This window comes from Zeus faber, assembly GCF_960531495.2.
Source record: "Zeus faber genome assembly, chromosome: 6".
Classification (NCBI taxonomy): domain Eukaryota; kingdom Metazoa; phylum Chordata; class Actinopteri; order Zeiformes; family Zeidae; genus Zeus; species Zeus faber.
The window spans coordinates 26,808,861-26,828,488 of NC_137201.1; the positions used below are offsets into that span (position 1 = coordinate 26,808,861).

General features: G+C 42.8%; 1 protein-coding gene across 1 annotated transcript in view; it reads left to right on the forward strand.

Annotated features, from left to right (window-relative positions):
* Positions 1-13,038: 13,038 nt before the first annotated feature.
* Positions 13,039-19,628, forward strand: part of LOC307231370 (pleckstrin homology domain-containing family A member 7-like) — a gene marked incomplete at its 5' end in the record, with an annotated part of 129,966 nt that continues 123,376 nt past the window's right edge. Inside the window, 3 exons of the mRNA XM_080002040.1 lie at positions 13,039-13,121; positions 13,861-13,937; positions 14,648-14,705. Of these exons, the coding sequence (XP_079858166.1) occupies positions 13,039-13,121; positions 13,861-13,937; positions 14,648-14,705 (218 nt within the window). The remainder of the gene's footprint in view (positions 13,122-13,860; positions 13,938-14,647; positions 14,706-19,628) is intronic.

Here is a 19,628-nt window from a genome sequence, read left to right on the forward strand (position 1 = left end):
TATACCCTGCACTACACCACTGCTCATATCTTCTTTCTCCGCTCCATCTCTTTGTCCTCTGTTGTCTTCCCACTCCTTTATTCTCCAAGACATTTTTGCCTTCCCAAATTCCGCATTAAATTTCCGCCAGACATCTTCCATCTTCTAAACCTGAATCCTCCAGCTTCCTTTTGATCCTCCCAATTTCAACCTTTCCCCATAATCCAACGGCCACCCGGTGCCTCTCGCAGGCCTGGTTTACAGCTTCTCACCTTTCTTGGGAGTTTCGCTCCCGCTCGTCTTCCTGCCGGAACAACTGTGTCGCCGGGCGAAGCTGACGTTTGTCAAGCTCTCCCCATTGATCCTCATCCCTCTCTTCTCCCGTAGCGCTTCTTCCATCACCCTTTCCGTGCAGAAATGAAAGGGAATCTGAGATTAAAAAAACCCCCAAAAAACACGCCCCGTCGTGCCTTGCCTTACTTAGATGTCTACTGCTTCTGTTTCTCCGTGTTCCGTGATGACGGCTGCTTTCCGGTCCCGGTAGGTTTTCTTTTATTGTTATTTCATGTGCCGGAATTCCTTCCTTCCTTCTTTCAGTATCTCAATAAGCCGCTCATGATTTACCCGATCAAAAGCCTTTTGATGGTCCATGTAAACCTTTTTGTTCTTTCGTATCATCCTCTCTCCAGTTGTTCTTATTATGAAGATGACGTCTCTCGTTCCTTTTCTGTGTCTCAGCCGGTATTCTGAAATCAAGGATGTTGGTCATTCTGCTCTTGATTATATGCAACAGCATCTTCGGCCCATGACTGCTAATGTCTATCAGCCGGTGCTCCTCACACACCTGAGCACTTTTCACTTTCTGCAGAGGAAGGAAGTTGCTTTTCGGAAATTCGTCGCCATTCGCTTCGGTATTTTCCCCTACTTGTAGATCTTGTTGACGGCGCCGTCGATTTTTCTCATTCCCTCCGCTCCTGGGCTTTTGACGTAGTTCCGCTGGGATACCGTCTGCTCCGCTTCCTATTCTTTGGGGTCGCTTCTTCATCACTTCCTGTATTTCTTCCTCTGTGGTGTCATTTATTTCGATGCAGGGTTGTGTTGTGTGATCGCTTTCTCGACATGTCTGCGTTTCTGTCCTTTTATCTGCATGTAGTTCCTTGGTTGACTCAGCCAATCTTTTACATAAGTACTTGTTTGTCTTTTTTCAAGGAGGGCTCGTCCTTGTTCCTTTTATTGCTGTTGATCGTGACCCGCTGGTGCTTTTCCCCTTGAAATCTTTCACCTTCTGATGAAAGCTTGGGCGATGCTGTCGATGTTATTCTTCCAGTTCTTTACACAGGTTGCTCAACTGTCCTTCTTTCGCTTTTCCTGCACATTTGTTGTATCTCCTTTAGGTTTTGGTCTCTCTGTCTGCCTTGATTTTTTTTTTCCCTTTCTGTCTTTCTTCCATTTTTTTTTTTTTTTTAAAGATATTAGCATTCATCCATTTCTGTTTGCATTGACTTTTTATTCCCACATCTCACTTCTTTTGTGCCATAATACTCGTCTTTCCATTCAGGTTGCTTCATCAGCTGTAGTTGTTCCGCTCTCATTTCTTTTACATTTGTATTTACTTTCTTCCAAGTTCCACTTTTGTTTTTTGTTTATTTTTCTTCCGTTTTGTACCTTTTTCAATTTGCACTTTAGAATTACCACAACTGGGTTATGGTCTGCTCCAGGGCTTGCTTTTGCATTCCTTACTGCAGTTCTGTACCTTTCACTGACTAGAACTGTACAAAGTCTATTTGGTAGGCCTTAGGTATGCCCTGCATTCCGCTTTTATTCAAATCATGTGTTATTGACGATCAATTTTTGCCCTTTACAAAAGGATATTAACATTTCACCAAAAGGTCCCACAATCATTTCCTCTTTTTGTTCTCCTGCCTAGGCATTAAAGTCTCCCAATTCTCTGACATTTTCAATGACGGTCTTTTTGGTTTTAATTGCTCCTGTAAGTTACTCATAGAACCTTTCTTTTACAGCCAATTCTTCATCAGCCGTTGAACCAAAAGGTAGGAACGTATCCATGTTTACTGGTGTTGATTTAATTTTTTTTTTTCACACGTAATTCTATCACTGTTCTTGTCCCATTCCACTACTGTATTTCTTGCTTTGTTAATTATGATAACCGCTATGCCATTACTCCATTATTTTCCCTGCTGAGTACAAAATGATGAAACCGCCTTGACCGCTGTTGTCAACTTCCATTGCGTCCATTTCTTGCAATATGTTGGGCAATTTGCCTGCAGACACTGCTTATCTTGGTACATTCCATGCACCAATCTTCAAATAGTCACTTGATGACAGTGCAGAGCCGCCTATTTGATCACAGCAGTTTCCCCTGGCCGGATTAGCATGACTCGTGTCAACCCAGCCTGTTTTTCAAGATCTGAAAAAACTTTCACCGTGTTTTCTTCTAAGGGCCTGATAACAGAGGAAGAACAAGAACAAGAACTACCTCCGCATACGGTGTCTACTTTGAGAAAGTTCACCCCAGCCGCCGTTCTTTTTTTGAAAAAACCTTCTGCCTGAAGTCTATGATCACACAGCCATAAATGTAGGTATCGTCGAGTTGCCTGTGAAGTCATCCACCGATTGATGTAATCCTGATCGGAGGGCTGACAGGTACTACGCCGTTCCTGAGGGGCGCCATGCCACTGCTCCGACGGCCCGTCATTCCCAAACTTCATGAGTCTGAAAAACTTCCCATTGGACATGGATGACACCCAAACCCTCTCCAACCTTATACGTGAAGTTAACCATCTCTAACCTTAACCCTAAACTTAACCATCTCTAACCTTAAACCTAGACTTAACCATCTCTAACCTTAGACCTAGACTTAACCATCTCTAACCTTAGACCTAGACTTAACCATCTCTAACCTTAGACCTAAACTTAACCATCTCTTACCTTAAACCTAAACTTAACCATCTCTAACCTTAAACCTCAACATAACCATCTCTAACATTATACCTAAACTTAACCATCTCTAACATTATACCTAAACTTAACCATCTCTAACCTTATACCTAAACTTAACCATCTCTAACATTATACCTAAACTTAACCATCTCTAACCTTAAACCTAAACTTAACCATCTCTAACCTTATACCTAAAGTTAACCATCTCTAAACTTAAACCTAAACTTAACCATCTCTAACCTTAAACTTAACCATCTCTAACCTTATACCCAAACTTAACCATCTCTAACCTTAAACCTCAACATAACCATCTCTAACATTATACCTAAACTTAACCATCTCTAACATTATACCTAAACTTAACCATCTCTAACCTTATACCTAAACTTAACCATCTCTAACCTTAAACCTAAACTTAACCATCTCTAACATTATACCTAAACTTAACCATCTCTAACATTATACCTAAACTTAACCATCTCTAACATTATACCTAAACTTAACCATCTCTAACCTTAAACCTAAACTTAACCATCTCTAACCTTAAATCTCAACATAACCATCTCTAACATTATACCTAAACTTAACCATCTCTAACATTATACCTAAACATAACCATCTCTAACATTATACCTATACTTAACCATCTCTAACATTATACCTAAACTTAACCATCTCTAACATTATACCTAAACTTAACCATCTCTAACATTATACCTAAACATAACCATCTCTAACATTATACCTATACTTAACCATCTCTAACATTATACCTAAACTTAACCATCTCTAACATTATACCTAAACTTAACCATCTCTAACCTTAAACCTAAACTTAACCATCTCTAACCTTAAACCTAAACTTAACCATCTCTAACATTATACCTAAACTTAACCATCTCTAACCTTAAACCTCAACATAACCATCTCTGACATTATACCTAAACTTAACCATCTCTAACATTATACCTAAACTTAACCATCTCTAACCTTAAACCTAAACTTAACCATCTCTAACCTTAAACCTAAACTTAACCATCTCTAACCTTAAACCTAAACTTAACCATCTCTAACCTTAAACCTAAACTTAACCATCTCTAACCTTAAACCTAAACTTAACCATCCATCAACTTAAACCTAAACTTAACCATCTCTAACCTTAAACCTAAACTTAATCATCTCTAACCTTATACCTAAACTTAACCATCTCTAACCTTAAACCTAAACTTAACCATCTCTTACCTTAAACCTAAACTTGACCATCTCTAACCTTAAACCTAAACTTAACCATCTCTAACCTTAAACCTAAACTTAACCATCTCTAACCTTAAACCTAAACTTAACCATCTCTAACCCGACATTTCAGGGGTTTAGGATCAACGGGCCTCCCCTGCCTCAGGGTGACCTGTAGGCTCGTGGAGGGAAGCAGGTCTTTTCCTTTGCTAATGTCTGTAACCACAGCACTAGTACCTCCCCGCATACGAACACGTACATATAGGAGACATTCAGGCCGTCTCCGTGACTTCGTCCGTGTTCTCTTTTGGGGTTTTCTGGTCGAAAACAGCAGCTTGTTCCCGCTGTCGCTTGTTGACTCGTGAGTCACGGTCGACCGCGCGGCATTTCCGGCTCCGGGCGTCGGGACCGACGTCGTAATCTCGTGCAGCCAGACCTCCGCGTCACATCCCGTGTGGCGTCGCGAGATTAGGACTCGGGAATGGGAGCCGTGCGTGTGTGGGTGGGTGCGCTGCTCGGCGAGTCGCTGCTCTGCGATGGCGCGTACACGAAAAAAAAAAGAATTAAAACATTTGCGCAATTATACGTATTGTTGTATAGAAATTAACCCCCCCCCCCCCCCCCCCCAAACTTGGCAACCACACGAAATTGAACATGTGCCCCCGAGTGAGCGGCTGAAGATCTATTTGCGTCGCCCTACTGCCACCGTGTGGCGAACTAAAGGGAATTCCGTTGTCATTGATCTCACGCTTGCTGAGGCGCGTCTTCAGTTCTTCAGCGTCGTGGTGGCTTTGTGACAGAAGCATTGGGCGGATTATCCGATTATTGCATTTCTGATCGGGTGGCGTGTGCCTGGGCTGCCTGCGTGCACCCCGCTCGAATCGCTCTCCGAATCGTGGACCTCCCCGGGGTTGAACGTTTCTTCCCGTGAATCATGCTGCTCTTCGTGTGACTGCGTGTTTGAGATAAGCTTTGCATGGCTCGCCCGTTGCAATTTTTGTACAGAAAACACAGCCCTTCCCAAGGATGGGTAAAACTACCCTCAATAGGTACCAGCTGAAAAAAAGGTTGTTTGTTTTAAAATTATTTGTATTGCAGATCAATTGCAGCGGTGTAAACCCTAACCCTGAAACGAGCTGGAGACAGGCTTTGAAGGGCTGGTGAGTCAGAGAGGGAGAGATGAAACAGGGGAATAAAAAAAAAACCAAAAAACCTCAAACGAAAACAAAAGAACGTGTTCTGACGCCACGGGAGGCGACGTGGAGCCGCGGCCGCTGCGCGCATCGCGCCGATAGCTCGTGGCATTTCTGCGGAGTTAAAAGATGGGCGCAGTAAGATTGCCAGCGAGTTGTCGAAAATGCTCCCGCGGCGAGAGCCAGAGTCAACATAGACACGTCTGTGCGGAACCTTCATAGAGCAGCAAAGAAACCTTCTGGGGGAGCCACACTCGCCGGGTCACACCTCCATGTGCGGTACTGTTGACAATGAATGGACACACGCACACACGTTGATTCGTAGGGTGCGAGGGGAAGGGGAATTCGGACTCAGACAGCCTTCTATAAGCATATTGGAATCGCAGTAACTGAATTTGATGTAAGAATATTAGATATCAGAATTGTATATGTGAGTATTACGGCGTATATAACGGCTGTTACCTGCTCCTTCCAGCAGAGGGTGCAAAGCAACGCAAAACAGACCAAACCAGCCCCTCCCGTTTGCGGTTCAAGAGGACGTATAACGAAAAACTCACCTTTTCGGTGCTTGTGCGCATACATTTGGGTCTCCGACTAACACACACACTGTGGAATAAGATAACCAGGTCTGTGTTTTTTTATTGTGTGTGTGTGTGAGCTGTCTGTTTCAGAAGAATTAGAACCACCTACCATGTGAGTAACTCCATCCACGCTGGGAAGTGCTCTGTCGGCCAGACCAGCGCAAATCTTTTCGAAGAAAGAGGAATTGATACCAACTGAGGAAGTAGTTTATTTTCCAACGCTTACATGTCACAAAAAAATCCCATGTGTGGTGTCCCGGTGCATTGTCCCCGCACATGCTTGGAGAACGGCAACAAAAAGTTGGAAGAAACTTTAAAATGAGGCCTCGCACATCGAATATGGGTGAAGATTCAGCAACTGGATTGCTTATTTCTCATCTCAAATTTGTTCAGAAACAGATTTTGTTGGACTGATAAAGTGAAATCAGTGAAAGTTTATGGACTAAATACAACGGAACCCAGAAGTAAAGCTCAAATGCCGCTGGATCACAGAACCCGGAACTCAGGAGGGTGGCGCCACCCACTAAAACAGAGCGCCCCGGAACAGGAGGGTTATAGAGGCATGTTAGAATGGCTAGAATCCATAATCTGGGAGGTATTTTTTAGAAATAAAACCCATCAAGAACATGTTTTGGCGACCTCAGAGACCTATATTAACTTGTTGCAAAGGAGCATCATAGGTGGCCTTTAAGATAACCCAGGTGCTCATGACAGACATTATGGTTAACAATTATTGACAATTTTATGTTCAAAAAAAGAACCAAACTGATAACATTTAGCAGATGCTTTATCCACAGCAACTTACAATTATTCAAACATCGATGGACACAGCCATCAGGGGTTGAGTACACTACAGCATGCCAGCAGGAGGAGCCTGGGATCGAACCAGCAGGCTGTAGTTTACTAAATGACCAGCTCTACCTCCTGAGCTACTGTACCCAGTCCACTGACACATAAAGTACAACGGACGACTGACACATAAAGTACAACGGACGACTGATACATAAAGTACAACGGACATCGTTGACTCTGAACAGTAATGGGCTGATAACTGGTTGTGAAGTTACATTTTCCTTTTTCACTTTTATTTGTTCCATTAGTATACAGGTACATAACCCGACTCCCAGAAAATCTATGCAGATTGCTGTATACATACAGTATATCATACAGTATACTGTATATACAGTACTGTATAAACCATACTGTATATGTATTCATATACACCATTTAAACATATAAACGGCAGCTATATATACATATACACTATATATGCATATAAACGGCGGCTATATATACGTATACACTATATATACATATAAACGGCGGCTATATATACATATACACTAAATATACATATAAACGGCAGCTATATATACATATACACTATATATACATATAGACGGCGGCTATATATACATATACACTATATATACAGCAGCTATTGTTTGATTGAACAGCATAGCACTGAAATGCTCCATTATTTACCAGGCTCTTATTTGAAGCTCAACCATGCATTATTCACCATGCATTTTAATAACACACAAAAGGAAGAGTGTGCACTGAGTGTGTATAAATGTCTTTTGTCCTGTGTGTGTGTGTGTGTGTGTGTGTGTGTGTGTGTGTGTGTGTGTGTGTGTGTGTGTGTGTGTGTGTGTGTGTGTGTGTGTGTGTGTGTGTGTGTGTGTGTGTGTGTGTGTGTGTGTGTGTGTGTGTGTGTGTGTGTGTGTGTGTCTTCCATTGATATGACTTTATAATACATGTCCAGTCTGCTGTGTAATGTACAGTATATGGATGAGGAGCATCTAACCCACATCTTGCCTAAATTGCTGAACGTGTTGTCTCTGTTTTTTTATTTTCCTATATTTTCCTGTATTCCTCGTATTCCTGCGCTGTGCAACGAGGCGTCCTATCGGTTTACTCATTTATAACACCCGTCATAAGGGACCTTGCTCCATAGAGGTTTTATCAGGCCGAAATAAAAACAAGCAACCAAACGCTTCTTACCGCATCCGGATTAGACATTACTGTATACCCTTGAGCAAGGCATTTCTACCCCAACTGCCCTCCCACTTCAGGAGGCCGGCGCTTGCAGATCATTAGTACGGAGTTTAAATCATCCCATTGGGCTGATTAGGGACCTTTCAATCTCTCCCACTTCTTTCATGCGCTCTCCGCTTTCCTACTTCTTTACTTATTGATGAACGACTAATTAGTGATGGAATTCAGGAAGACAAAATGAAGTCTTGGCTGACGAGGCTTTTCTACAGGGCGCAAACTCCCGGGAGGATCCACCGAAGGGTCTCAGAAAGTGTCCTGGTTAAATATATACTGTTTATTTTCCATTAATGTTTGATTGATAATCCAGGCAAGATTCTGCTATCACATTTTGTGATAGTAATGGGCTGCTCTTCCCAGTCTTTAAGGGTATGATATAATGGACATTTAGAAATAAGTACATACGGCTCAAGCGAAAAGACCTCAATACATAATTCATAATGCGGAGACATTATAAAACTACAGCAGATCACAACCAACATTAGACATGAAGTGTATTTTTTATTAATGAGTCAGGAATGGTGGAATAATTCTGTTGAGGTATTTGCATGCACAAAAAATAATTTCCATTTCTTTCAGTCACACGCAGTTTTGCTTTCCGTTTCAGAAAAGTACATTATATAGGAAACAAAAACACAATTTATTTGCTGTCACTATGGCCACAACTACATTAATAATATTTGAATACAATATTTGATATGTTCGATAAATGTTGACCTCGTTCTGCTGACTATACCATGTCAAATACATCCTGGCTACAGCGTGTGGGAGGGAATATGAACTAAAATGCTTGGCAGTCTGGTCATGTTCAATATACCATACTACCCTGCGGGTTGGTGTGATCCCAGAACCCCATAATTGTCATAAAGCTTTGTAACCCACCATCTGGGTCAATCCAACCCGTAATTTTTAACGAAAGCACTGATGAAAACATATTGAACCGTTCCATCCTTCTGCTTCTTTGCTTTTCTTGACGTGACATTTTTTTAATACATGAATGAACAACACACTCCAACACACTCCAAATCAACACGCTCCTTGGCAGCTGAGTCAGTACCGGCTGCCAGGGCTCCGGGATGACGCCCCCTCGCCTTTTTCACGTCCACACGTTTTTCTTGTTCTCGTTGCTGTTGGGGTGCTTTCAAAACGTTCAACCTCAAGATCCCGAAAGAATGCGCGGGTGTGAAGGACGCCTCACGAGCCAGATGTGGAGAAAGAATCATGCCTTGGTAATCATGAGTTGTTTCGGGTAAATAATAGTGACTATGAATTAAAGGTTATAATACTTACATATAAAACACACACACACGCACACAGGCCAGCATCACAGCTCACATCAAAGCATTGAACCAAAACCGAATAAATTCTCAAAATTAAAAAAACACACAAAAAACACAGAGCCTAACCCTAACTTAACCCTAACCCCGAACCCCAATCTAACCCTAACCCTAACCTAACCCTAGCCTTAACCCTAACACCGAACCCCAATCTTACCCTAACCCTAACACCTAACCCTAACCTAACCCTAGCCTTAACCCTAACACCTAACCCCTAACCCTAACCCCGAACCCTAGCCCTAACACCTAACCCTAACTATAGCACTAGCTCTAACACCTAACCCTAACCCCTAACCCAAACCTAACCCTAACCCTAACCCTAACTATAGCCCTAGCTCTAACACCTAACCCTAACCCCAACCTAACCCTAACCCTAACTATAGCCCTAGCTCTAACACCTAACCCTAACCCCTAACCCCAACCTAACCCTAACCCTAACTATAGCCCTAGCTCTAACACCTAACCCTAACCCCTAACCCCAACCTAACCCTAACCCTAACTATAGCCCTAGCTCTAACACCTAACCCTAACCCCTAACCCTAACCCTAACTATAGCCCTAGCTCTAACACCTAACCCTAACCCCTAACCCCAACCTAACCCTAACCCTAACTATAGCCCTAGCTCTAACACCTAACCCTAACCCCTAACCCCAACCTAACCCTAACTATAGCCCTAGCTCTAACCCCTAACCCTAACCTAACCCTAACCTGACCCTTACCCTAGCACTAACTCCTAACAATAGCCCTAGCCCTAACCAAAGGACTAATTTGACTAACAGCCGTTTCCAAGGATTTTCCTCCCCGAGATCCCCCAGGATTACAGGTGGAGAGAAAACAGCCACTGTGCAACGATGTAGTAGTTCACTTTCACCAGAGTGACCTGCGCGTCATGTTATCCGAAGGAAATATTTTCCCTGAAAGCATCCGGCTGTACAGTGCCAGCACCTATTGTTTCGTCGTTTGTGTTCCACCTTACATTTTCAAACCCCAGCCGCTGAATGTAGCACTGACCTGTATGTAATGAGGATGTCGTTCCCCGTTTCAAACTTACTTCCCCGTTCCAAAAAAAAAAATCCTCTCTCACTCAACTATTGCTGCTTATTCCGAGAGAAGGTTTAGCTGTGACTGTCTAAATCATGCAATGTAATGCAATGTAATGCGATGCAATGTAATGCAATGTGTTGTAATGCGATGTCATGCGATGTCATGCGATGTCATGCGATGTCATGCGATGTCGTGATTGAAGTGTTAACAAGTTATTTTTCTTGCTGCTGGACCCTTGCACGGAGCACGTGCAAGGAAGGGTTATGTTTAACGGGCTTTCACCCTGCCCTCGGCATTGCCCCCTCAAAATCAGTGCTTGAAAAATAAATATGGTGTGGGGGCGGAGGGGTGTAAGTTGTCATGCGTGACATGGGACGGGATGTACAGGTCTTTTTCCTCCAGGAAATTTAATTCTAACGATTAAAAGAAAAAGTGCGCGCGACACTTGATTTGTCCACTCGAGGGAGCAGAGCAGAGCACCGGCAGCTTGTGAGGAGAGTCGGCACTCAGGAAAAAGGCCCAATTCGCCGGCGAGTAGATTCAAGAGGTTTAGCCGTCACATACATATGCACAATTCCATACATATATGCAGTGAAATGTCCAAAAAGCCAGCCCATATGCCATGACGTTGTGAGCCAATGCCGTGACCCGGATTCGAACCGGGGTTGCTGCGGCCACAACGCAGAGTACTAACCACTATACGATCACGGCAAGCTACCGGGGCTGGTGCTGTGCTCAGTACCGGCCCAGTCCAAGCACCAGACACGACAGATTCAGATCGCGAGAAGGAAGCCAAAGCGATGACCTGTGCTTTCATCGCCATCTCCAGCTCCAGCTCAGCAGATCCAAAACACACAAACTCAACACAGGCGCAAAAAAAAAAAAACAAAAAAAAAAAACGAAGGAAAAAAGAGCCACGAAGAAAAAAGTCAAACACACAAAACCAAACAAAAAAACGAAACAAAACAAAAACAAAAGAAACACCCGAGGGGGGTCCCCAACCGTCACTGACTCATTCCAATTTCCTGCCACCTCCACCTCTAGCAACACAATAAACTGACTCATCGACGGAGAAACCATCACTGTCACCCCCCGGCCGCCCCTGGAATCAAAAGGGTAAGAAGTCATTGGGGGACCCCCGTCCTCCCCTCCACCTTTTCTAGCTGATGCGTTTTGGGTGGAGCGCCAGGTCTCAAGTCAAAGCTAAACCAGTGTCTTCCCACAAGTCAAGAGTTCACAGCCCAGCAGCGTCCGTTTTATAGCTCAGGAGCTGGACACAAAGCATCTTGACTTGACCGCTATTTGCACCGTCGCCAACCAGCCCTCTGAGACCACAGTTCTGTTTCGGGAAATTCCCGGTCATTCCGGGGTTAAGGACAAAACAGGTGAGGAGGTGATTATTATTATTTTTTTTTTTCTCTTTCCCAATGGTGGATTCCAAAACAAAACGGGCGTTGAGGGGGTCTTTGTGGAAATGTCGTCGGCAAGTTTCCACACGTCGTCTCCATAAGGAGCCACTTTGGCACATGCCATCCCTATGTCCTCACCTGTGTGTGTGTGTGTGTGTGTGTGTGTTTGCCTTGGAATGTCTGGTGGGACACGTGTGTTATTGTGACATGTGCCACGGGGTTATTGGCTCTAACAACCATCTAAGGAAAACCAACAAACAACAAATGTCTCACAACGCGGACGCACCACCCGTTGGTCCTCTGGTTCTCGTCTCCCAAAGCATCGCATTCTGGACCGTAACCGTTTGAAGAACCTCTTGACGAGCATAGTTTCCCCCGGTCTACAGCCGTTTGAAGAATGTTCTGATCCCGGGATTATGAACGGCAAATTAGGGCCACTAAAGCCTTGGCTGTTCATTTTAAGTAGGCCTAGAGTATAATAAATTGGGCGATAGATCTATAACTATAAAATGTACAATGACTCATTGTTACATTACATAAAATATGTGAAACATTTAATACAACTGCAAAGTCACAGAAACTACAATTGCATAGACAATTAATTATTATCGACCCATTGCACATGCACCACATCACTGTACAAAAAATACTGCTCTGGACATTGTACATACATACTCTGATGCCACTGTGTTGTTTACTGTACATACATACCCAAATAATAATAATACATACTTATATTATTGTTTGCACAGCCTGTGGAATTTATTTATTAATTTATTTATCTAGACTATTAACGTGAGTAATTATTATTATTATTATTATTATTATTATTATTATTATTATTATTATTATTACTACTACGACTCGTACTACTACTTATAATAATGGTGTTATTACTGTCATTATTACTACCATAAAAAAAACATAGTTGAATTGTAATTACTGACGTTGTGCATTGTGTCGAAGGCTGTGTTAAAATGGTACAATGCTCCTTTTTCGCGTCCTTCAGTCGAAAAAAACCTCAAAAACCAACAAGTTCAAAAAACTTTCAGGAAAGACCGTCACAAAAAACAACAACAACAACAACAAAAAAAACAACAACCCATCAATTTCTGTCGGCGGACAAAAAAAAAAAAAAAAGACTACGCGAAGCGACGCACACGCACGCCGCCGAGTCCTGCGGCCCCTCTCCTTTAAGAGGCTCAGCTCCCTGGAGGCTCCGCGGAGCGGGACTTGACACCGGATGATGGCGGCTCCGCTCGGCCGGGACACCTTACCTGAGCGCTGGTCCTACGGCGTCTGCACGGACGGCAGGGTGTTCTTCATCAAGTAAGCCCAAGTCTGAGTATTTCGCGTTTGCCAGACAATTCCTCAACGAAGGCGTTGTTCTGCTGCTTTTGTTTTTTCTTTCTTTTTAAACGGGAGTTGTTGTTTTTTTTTTAAAGCCCGTCCTCGGTGTTACAGGTAGCGATGGAAGGTTCGACGCCTTTTTTCCGATTCGGCTCTTGGCGAGTCACTCAGTCAAAAAGAGTCGTTCGTTGTTTACCGTCCCCCCCGACTCTCGGTTGGTTTGATTGGGTTTGGCTCGATGCGCGGGCGACCTCGACCTCCGTCGAACGATCAACGAGAGGCGGCGGAGGCGGCGGAGGCGGCGGGCTCTGAGCCGCGAATGGAACTCCGTTCAGGATCGTTTCATGCCGTCAAAATTGTTCATTTCGGCGGAAGAATGAAACTTGTGGATCCGCAGAAGAACATTTCGCCCAATTCCCTAAAAATAAAATCACAAAAAAAAAAAATGTATCTACTGCGGTTCAAATTATTCATCTTGGGGGAATGCGAAAGTCACGTTCAGTTGTGATGAATATGAATTAAAACCAGATGCCCTGGACCGTATTTGCCTCTGACTTTTGAGTCAGGCCTCTGTTATTCTTTTGAGTCCGTGAGTAGAAAGTCAATCATTTTGCCGTAGTGACTCCCGACTCCTGAGCCGCTTCAAAGATTCGTTCGCTACGAACGATCCGTTCGCGCGTCCTGCATCGCTGTAACAGGTGTTTCGTGTCCCTCGCAGCGATGAGACGCGCAGCACCACTTGGCTCCATCCGCTCAGCGGAGAGCCGGTCAACTCCGGACACATGATCCGCTCAGGTACTGCATGACATTATTATTATTATTATTATTATTATTTTATTATTATTTTATTTTATTTTATTTTATTTTATTTTATTTTATTTTATTTTATTATTATTATTATTATTAATAATAATAATAATAATAATAATATAAATAATATTGTTATTCGTATTATTATTATTATAATTATTGTTATTATTATTTTTAATTATTTTATTATTATTATTATTATTATTAATAATATAAATAATATTGTTATTCGTATTATTATTATTATTATTATTATCATTATTATTATTATTAATATTATTATTATTAATAATTATAATAATAATAATAATTATAGTTATAATAATAATACAAATAATAATAATATAAATAATATTCTTGTTGTTGTTGTTGTTGTTGTTGTTGTTATTATTATTATATTGTTATTATATAATTGTTATTTTGTATTGTTATTGTTTAATTATTATTATTATTGTTTTAAGAATTATTATATTATTATTGTTATTTGTATTGTTATTTTTTATTATTGTTATCATTGTTATTATTATTATTATTATTATTATTATTATTATTATTATTATTTGAACAGGGTTTCCCTAGACAGTACAAGACTTGGTGTTTACGTTGCATTGTTGAGATAGTAGGCCTGGCCTGGAGGGGGAGAGGGAGACTTTCTGCTGACTGTCACGCAACTGTCTCTCACGCCCGCATTTCAGACCTACCCCGGGGATGGGAGGAGGGCTTCACCGACGACGGAGCCAGCTACTTCATCAAGTAAGCTCGGTTCGGGGCTAGTTCTGCTGTTGTCAGCTGGGTGTTACGTTGAAGTCGCAATGAAGCTAATGCGGCTCCAGGAGACTTATTGGCTGATAAACCCGAGTGTGGTGTGTGTGTGTGTGTGTGTGTGTGGACTGAAAGGGTGTAGTGGTCTAATCTGCTGACCCCTTGATGACCCCCTTGGTGCTGGGTCCCTGCCCTTAAAGTGGTAATTCATAAGATTCTGTTTAAAAAAAAACCCCGTATTTGATATGTTTACAATATGATTTTGCTGGCGCTTTATAAGAAACTGCAATTCAATGCGTTTTGAATTATGTATGTGGCCCTCCCCAGCAAGAATGCAATGATCAGGCTTGTGCAACAAGTGAAAGGCACCTGCGATGAATTTGATAAAGCAGCGTAGCTTGTTGTGGTCAGTAACAAACCATGCGTAAAACTGGACATAACTTTTGTGTTGTAAACCTTGAGTAATGTAATTTCTCTTTGGGATTGTAGTACTAATACCGATACTGCTACTTATGTTTGATTGGTTTGGTTTTGGTATGTTGAGGTCTCATCTGTTTCTTTCTATTGGTTAAGTTTGTGATCTATCTATCTATCTATCTATCCATCTATGATTTAAATTTCCCGGACAAATGGGAGAGATACCGGTCAAATATTATCTGTGTTTATTGAGCTTAAAAACAATTGATAGGCAGGCTTTATAGAGAATGACATCAAGTCCTGTAGATTTTTTGTTGAATATTTAAAGTAAAATAAGTCCTGTCCGTTAAATCCGCTTAAAAAAAAAAAAAAATAAAATAATATTACTACAGAAAATCAAATAATTTCAGTTTTTTGGGTCGAAACTTAAATATCCCCAAAAAAAACACCAAACCACGGATGTATGTCCCTGTTGTCATGTACATCATCTTTCTGCTTCTCCTCCGACACTTTGGATGCTGCTGCTCTGTCCAAACTAATTGGCTTTCCGTTGCAACTTTCACAACGCGGAAATGAACCGGTCTGCGGAATCTTTTATTATCGTAATTGTTTTAGCGCCCGGCACTTAGTCAAATTGTGCTTTGAGGGAATTTTTTTCACCGGACATTATGACCGGAGAGATTTAATTATGTCGGACGTCAACGGATTTTACCGGTCAAAAAACGGTAATTACCAGATAACAGCTCTGCTGTCTGTCTGTCTGTCTGTCGGTCTGTCTGTCTGTCTGTCTGTCTATCTATTCTAGTGTATATTCCCTGTCAGTCTTTACAAATATGGTCAGAATGGACAGTTTTTAGGTGCTTACATTCTATTACGTGTTCTATTCTACTATTCTACTACCAACAACAATGTACAATGACAGTAATATCTGTAAGACATTAATTTCTTAGTACATGCCAGCTGCCACATAAACATGCAACAATAGGGTTTCTCGGCAGTGCTATAAATAGTAATTGAACTTGAAAGTTGTTCTGAGTTGACAGAACGATGACCTGCCCACTTGAGCTTGCCACTCAAAGATTGCAAGGATGTACCCTGTCTGTCTGCCACAGGCTCTATCACGTTGCATTTCTTTTTTCAAATGCCATCAATACCATTTTTTGTTTTGGACAGAGTATAAATACTCTGTGTTTTTTTTTAAATTTCACATCAAGTCATTTATTTACTGCTTTGCTTAAACCAAATCAGATACAACCTGAAAGTATCACTGAGTTTCCAAAAAAAATCCTGATCGGAAACTCAAGGCAACTACACAAAGTTATGTTGGTATTTAGTTCAGAACGACCCAAGCACATTATTAGACCCGATACCGGTGCCTGTGCATGCCTAATGTTTTGTATATGAAGGCAGGGTAGGGCATAAAACATGGAGGAGAGGGCACTCAATCTGTTTGTTGAAATCTTCCTTTTATTCTTTCCTTCTCCTACGACGCGCACTTCATCCATGGATTCCTCCTCGCCTGTTTCTGCTGTATTATTTATTTATTTCGGCAAGTGGAGTGATGTGGCTTCACAGTGGTTGTTTTGGAAAATGGTTGAACTTGAACTAAAATGTGAAAAGAAAAAAGAGTGCACTTTAAGAACCCCCGGATATAGATGCACTTCACACCATACAACGCATCACAGCTAAATTCTGTGCCTGGCTTAGAATGTGGACGCACGCTCCAAAAGGAGTAGGTACCCTTTGCCTGGGCGTGAGAAACCTTTTTGCCTATGGGTGAGAAGAGAAATCTGCTGCTTTTATGTCGCTTCTACCATAAAACCTGTAATGGCCTATGCATAAATGTCCTTCTCTGTATAAATATAACACAGTGAAGCAAAAGCCTCCTCAGCATCTGATATATCTGCCAAACACACAGGGTTCCACAACTGTCTGATGTGGGATCACTTTTGCCCAACAAAAAAGGGGAAAAAAAGTTGGGAAAAGGTGGAGGTTTTCTTATTGATGCCAAAGAAGGCAACATGGCTGGAATGTGTTTTTGTCTCCTGCGATCATCGGGACACTGCAACTTCTGGGAAAGATGTCCTAATATATTTCGAAGCGGGACAGGAGCAGTTGTTCACGCTGTCCAAAGCTTTGATCTTTTCTATTCACGTCTTACAATGAAAATAAACATTTCCCCGGTGGCGCTGCGTCAAAACAAAATGTGGATTTATGCGAGGCACTTCTGGAACACTTATCCCTACCGCCGCACGGCCAGGAGAAATGGCCATGCTGTGGCCAGAATTCATTACAGCGCCTATACAGTACTGTATGCCAGTGTAAGCAGCGCCCAGCCTCCCTGCGGCCGCTCATAGAGGAGAACGTCCTGTGTCCAGTCAGGTCCATGGAATATTTTTAAATAAAAAAAAACAAACAAAAAAAAAAAGCTGCAAGACTAGATTACAAAGACATGCCGACGTTAGAATCAGTTTTAATTACGGTGCCATGGAAACTATTTAAAGTTTCTGGGGCCACGGCGCCGTGTGAATGAATGTTTTTGAGACATCACAAGGCAACGTGAGCATAATGACGGGGGTTAGCGTCTGCCGAAACAAAACACTTCAAGCTGCAGGACACAAGAAATGCAAAAATCGAATCAGGTTATGATTTGGGTTGGTTTGGGCTTAATTTGCTATGAATGCTTTTTATTTTAGTGATTTTGAATTTATTATCATTTACTACTGCACAAAAATGTATTACACCTGACTTCATAATATTTTTAAACTCACTGAATTCCCCAAAATATCCAAAAAGAAGGTGAAGGATGGCACTTATACAATATATGTTTGTTAGTGCCCTACAGATGCATCGGGCAGGACAACCTTCTCCAGTGTGCAATATGTGGCAAAAAACAAGTTTTAAATTACGTGCATACATTTATAATCAGGGTGACCAAAACCATAGATTCCTCTTCTTCTTCTTCTTCTTCTTCTTCTTCTTTTTTTTAACCTGTGCTGTCAGCATGCTAGGCATACAACACAGAGTATTTGTGCTATTGCATCTACAACACCAACACCAACCCGCCAGCGACCTGCTGCTCCGGAAAACCCCAGCGCTCAATGTGTGCTGCTGGCAATTGCATTTGAAATTGCGGGATGTTCGGGTTGGGAGACCTGAGACACCCGCGGACTCTGGTGTGTCGGAGTGTTGTTCGGCGTTGGATTTGTGGGCGAGTATATGTGTTCAGGCTAATACGAGTGGAGTTAAAAATTTTGGGAACGGAGGAGAAGCACGTCGGGGCAGGAGCGTGACAGGCAAGATGGCAGCCGCCACATCCCCACCCGCATAGCTCGCACCCCACCCGCCCTGCAAACCCTCGGCCTGTTGTGGGGCGTGTGTACTGAGTATGATGCACTGCGGGGAGATAGGCGAAGCGCAGCCAAATCAACGCGGGGGGCGCAGTAATCCAGGGAGTGGCCACGCGGACCTGTTACCAGAGGCACCTGACCTACGGCGACCAGCGACGGGCGTAGAGCGGCCTTGCCTCCGCCACGCCCCCATTAGGCCCCTGGTCAAGTTCAAGAGATTATTTGTCACCTACATACGGTCATACATATATGCAGTGAAATGTCAAAAAAAGCCAGCCTCTATGCCTTGACATTGTGATCCGATGCCGTGACCCGGATTCGAACCGGGGTTGCTGCGGCCACAACGCAGAGTACTAACCACTATACGATCACGGCAAGCTACCGGGGCTGGTGCTGTGCTGTGAGTCCCTGGCCCACTGCAAGCACCGGACATGACAGATTCCGATTGTGAGAAGGAAGCCAAAGCTGTGACCTGTGCTTTCATTGCGATCTCCAGCTCTGCAGATCCAAAACACCTAGACACCCGGTGATTACGCCCAATAAGCTCTAAAATACTAAAAATACAAAAATGTGCGTAACCGACACGATGCGCTCGCGCAGGCGGCCACAAGTGGCGGCGCCACAATAGCGGTTCTGGGTTCTCAGAACAGAGGGCAGAACAGAGGGCCGAGGTCAGCGCCGAGGTCAGCGCCGAGCTCCCTGCGCACCGGGAGCGCCAGAGGACGGGTGCCCAGGCGGCCTGGTGCCACAACAGGAGTCCGGCGATCCGTGACTCAAAACCGTGATGCGATCCGAAACCGTGGCTGATGTGATCCTTGCACCCCTACAATCTTTGCATCTAGGTCGAACATATCCGATGTCTGAGTGAAACGTCGGCGCACCAATAAACAAATATGGTCAGGGCGCAGTCCCTCACCTTTTATTTACTATATTATCATTCATTTATTCACCTTCATCTTATTGTACTTCATTTGGTTTATTTCTTGACTTGCTTGAATGATTTTTCCCCTTTACTTTAAACGGCTGTTGAGGCACCTAATTGGGGTGGGATGTACATCACACACCGAGCTCACCGAGACTTATTCCCAGCCTCGTATTTTGACTCACACGATTGACTTTGTGATAAATGCCGCACGGCTCTACCGCT